At 35.8% G+C, this 3,675-nt stretch overlaps 1 protein-coding gene across 1 annotated transcript in view; it reads left to right on the top strand.

Moving 5' to 3' along the window:
- LOC115232693 (integrin beta-PS-like) overlaps nucleotides 1-3,092 on the top strand; it is an 8,018-nt gene extending 4,926 nt beyond the window's left edge. The window contains exons 11-15 of the mRNA XM_029802721.1: nucleotides 351-572; nucleotides 1,051-1,167; nucleotides 1,265-1,457; nucleotides 1,927-2,066; nucleotides 2,144-3,092. Coding sequence (XP_029658581.1) covers nucleotides 351-572; nucleotides 1,051-1,167; nucleotides 1,265-1,457; nucleotides 1,927-2,066; nucleotides 2,144-2,221 — 750 coding nt within the window. The 3' untranslated portion in view covers nucleotides 2,222-3,092. The remainder of the gene's footprint in view (nucleotides 1-350; nucleotides 573-1,050; nucleotides 1,168-1,264; nucleotides 1,458-1,926; nucleotides 2,067-2,143) is intronic.
- Nucleotides 3,093-3,675: the final 583 nt, after the last annotated feature.

The raw sequence follows: 3,675 nt of genomic DNA, 5'->3' as shown, positions 1-3,675 counted from the left end.
AACCATGAAACTTTTGTCTGAAACATTTTTTGATATCTCACTTCGTTTCCGAAAAATATGCCCGCGTCACTATAAATGCCGCACCCTGTATATATACATTTAGAGCAAATTATATAAATATGTGTGTGTGATATAGGTAATAAAAAATTATAAACGGGCCAGGTGAGATGATCTATTATCGTAACTTATTCTCCTGATAATCGCTTTTAGCAAATTCACACGGAATTTACACGACAATCCTCTCTTCGAGCGGTAGCGGCGTTTATAAGGGCGATAGAGGACAAATGACACACCTTTATACCTTATGTCCATTATATGTTCGCCGTTCATCTCTTCTTTGTCTGTTTAAGGTTTGCGGCGGACGGGGCAAGTGCGAATGCGGTACCTGCAATTGCCTACCAGGCTGGGGTGGCGAGACGTGCGACTGCAAGGAGACCAATAGCACATGCATCTCACCGTCGGACGGGAACGTCGAGATTTGCAGTGGACGCGGCGACTGCATCTGCGGCAGCTGCCATTGCCAGGAATGGGATAATATCCGATATTCCGGACAATATTGCGAGGAGTGCCCTGTAAGTAATCTGCATGTGCCTTGAGGAAAGAATGTCGGAAGAAATCGACGAGCGATTTCTCTCGCGATAAAGAACAAAAAGAAATTAAAGGAACACCAATAAGCATAGAAGTGATGTTTTAATTCTAATTTTATTTTAATTAATTATTCACATACGGGCGTTTATATAGGATTACTAGGTGCATTCATCGTGCATAATGTGTTATAATATGTGCAGGCGCATATGTGATTAAAATCTGCCAACAAATTTCTGATTATGAGTAAAATCAATCGTAACGTTTCATATATTTCGATGTTAAATAATTTAAATTATTGATTATTATTACACTTATTTACATAATTAATTGACTTTTTGCAAGAAAGACATTTCAAAAATATTATTTCTGGATAAATTGCACACATACATCATGTAGCAGAATCAAAATTTCTTAATCATAAATATCTCTTCTTGAAAAATAATCGATTAAAATGTATTTTAGACGTGCCCGGGACAAAGATGCGAGGAGCTGAAGGATTGCGTGGAGTGCGTAGCGTATAATACAGGACCGCTCGCGAAGGACGGGAAATGTGACTTGTGTATGCACGAAATTGAGATTGTTAGTAGTACTTTCTTCGAGATAATATATCTACTATGCAAGCTGCGCGCGGGCGGTTAATAATTTGCAACGTAAATGGACGTTTATTATTCCACAGGTAGACATTGTCGAGGAAGATCCTGTGAAAGACGAGGAAACCGGTGCCCGCATATGCCGAACACCCGGTGATGCAGGCTGTACATTTGTCTTCAAATACCAGTATCATAGAGACGGTACTGGTGGAGACATTAAAATCTTCAAGATTTTAGCTCAGAAAGAGAGAACTTGTCCGGCACCTATTAACGTCTTTGGTAATTCGTCTTGTATTATATCATATGAATGATGCTTTATCACGCCGTATGTGCTACGAAATATCTAATTTACATCTCATTATATTCTTTCAAATAACGGGTATAAATCCAAAAATCCGTTTCGCATATAAATAATATAAATAATATTAGATGCAAAATGTATGAGAGAGAGATTCTGAAATTAATGTTTTAAATAATCAAATAGTACATAATGTAATTAAACAGCTGATTAATATGAGATTACTCTTGCGTGTAACATATGTGCTTTTGACAAATTATATAACAAGTTTTATATTATTTCTCTTCAACGTTATTCTATTTACCTGACTACGTATATCAATTCTATTTTACAAGTGACGATGTTTGAAAACTAACACAGCATTACCGTGCATCAGATGCTTAACATATTAGAAAAAAATGTGCGAGAGAAAATACAAAATAAACTATAATTTACAACTTTCTCCCGTAGGTGTTGCGCTGGGCGTCGTCATAAGTACCGTCATTATCGGTTTCCTGATTCTCCTCATTTGGAAGATTCTCACGATGATCCACGATAAGAGAGAATACGCGAAGTTCGAGAAGGAGCGCGCTCTCGCCAAATGGGACAGGGTGAGTCGCTATTCACCATTGTTTCCGATTGCGTGACTACAAAACTGCCAGAACGCCAATATGTCGGAATGTTTCAGGGCGAAAATCCTCTCTACAAACAAGCGACATCGACTTTCTGCAATCCGACGTTCAACGAAAATGCTAGGGATTTATAATTTATAATAATTTTAGATTCTCATTGTGATATTAGCGTTTCTATTAAAATCTTTCGATTCTATTTCTCGTGTATTAAAGTTTCATAACAACATTTTGAATATTTTAAAATATGACGAACATCATCTTTTATTAATATAATTTTGCTTTAATTATATTAATAGAGATATTGAGAGAGAGAATATTTTATAAGTAACTTAATTTATTATCTTAGATTTCAATAATAAACTAAAAATATGACACACAAGGTAATAATTAATACACAAATTGTTCAAATTAAAAAATAAAATTTGTGCAGCACAAATTGTGCATGCACTTCTAATAAACAAAATTAATACAAATTATAACATTTTGTGTTATATAAGTAAAAAATCTTCTTAGATTTTATTGTACAAATAGAAATATTCTTTACAAATATATATAAAAAGAGAATTTAATTGCTAGTCGTCCAATATACCGGATCCGACGACTAGCGCCACGCCAAGTGAACGAATCAAGCAAGCCGCAATGGGTGCCATGTCTTTTAATTGCGCATAATGAGTCGACCAATCGGCGGCATGCAAGAGTCGCTCGCAAAAACGAGCAAAACTTTCTATAGCTCTTTCTCTCCTTCTCTCTCTCTCTTCTTCCTCTTGCGTCTTTCTCTCGCTTGTCGAGCTTATAATAATATGACTATTCAAATACTTCCTGCTTCCCCCTATTTATTGCGAAATCTAGTTGCGTAGGTTTCTTAATAAGATACGTTTTATCGTTTCGTTCTTTTACCGTAAAGCCATTTTCACGCCGATGGCTTAAAATTTTGATTTCTTGATAAGCGAACGAATATTATCATTAAAAGCTTCCCAAACTGCTTTATAAATATAAACAATTTTTGTCTTATTTTACTTTTATATATAACATTAAACTATAACAAATGTTAAAGAAAAGCTGCTTCCTTTAGATAACGAATTAAAAATAACTTTCATTCATATTCATCTTTGAACAGAAATCTTTCTCTATCTCATTTAAGAACTTCTGAAGCTCTAAAGCTGTCAGTGTTTTTCAGTAGATTTTAATTATCGCTCGGAGGATTTTAAATCAATCAATCATTGTCAATTAACGTAACGATATCTATTGCCAGTATATTTTATTAGTTTCTCAATTTTATCAGCAATACATCGTTGTTGCTCTGTAAACAAAATTAACGACAAATTAATCGAGAGAAAGACGGAACTCGTCGATATACCGATCACTCGTAAATCAATTTTAAATTTGATCCTGGTTTCCTCGAAAACTGAGATAGATCCTGTCCTCTGTCTCGATTGTTTCGAGTATCCTCTGGCTCCGTACTTTATTGCCTGCCTGTTCCGCGCTCACGAGGAAGGCAAGCGTGGAGCTCGTAAGGAGCTCGTAAATTCGTCACCATACTCGGCTCCCGCCACAAAACCCCGGGGCGAATCGCACTATATTTCCCACC

The sequence above is a fragment of the Formica exsecta genome, unplaced genomic scaffold (assembly GCF_003651465.1).
Source record: "Formica exsecta isolate Colony F162 unplaced genomic scaffold, ASM365146v1 scaffold149, whole genome shotgun sequence".
Taxonomy (NCBI): domain Eukaryota; kingdom Metazoa; phylum Arthropoda; class Insecta; order Hymenoptera; family Formicidae; genus Formica; species Formica exsecta.
The sequence above is the reverse complement of the archived record's forward strand: the minus strand, read 5'-3'. Positions and strand labels throughout refer to the sequence as shown.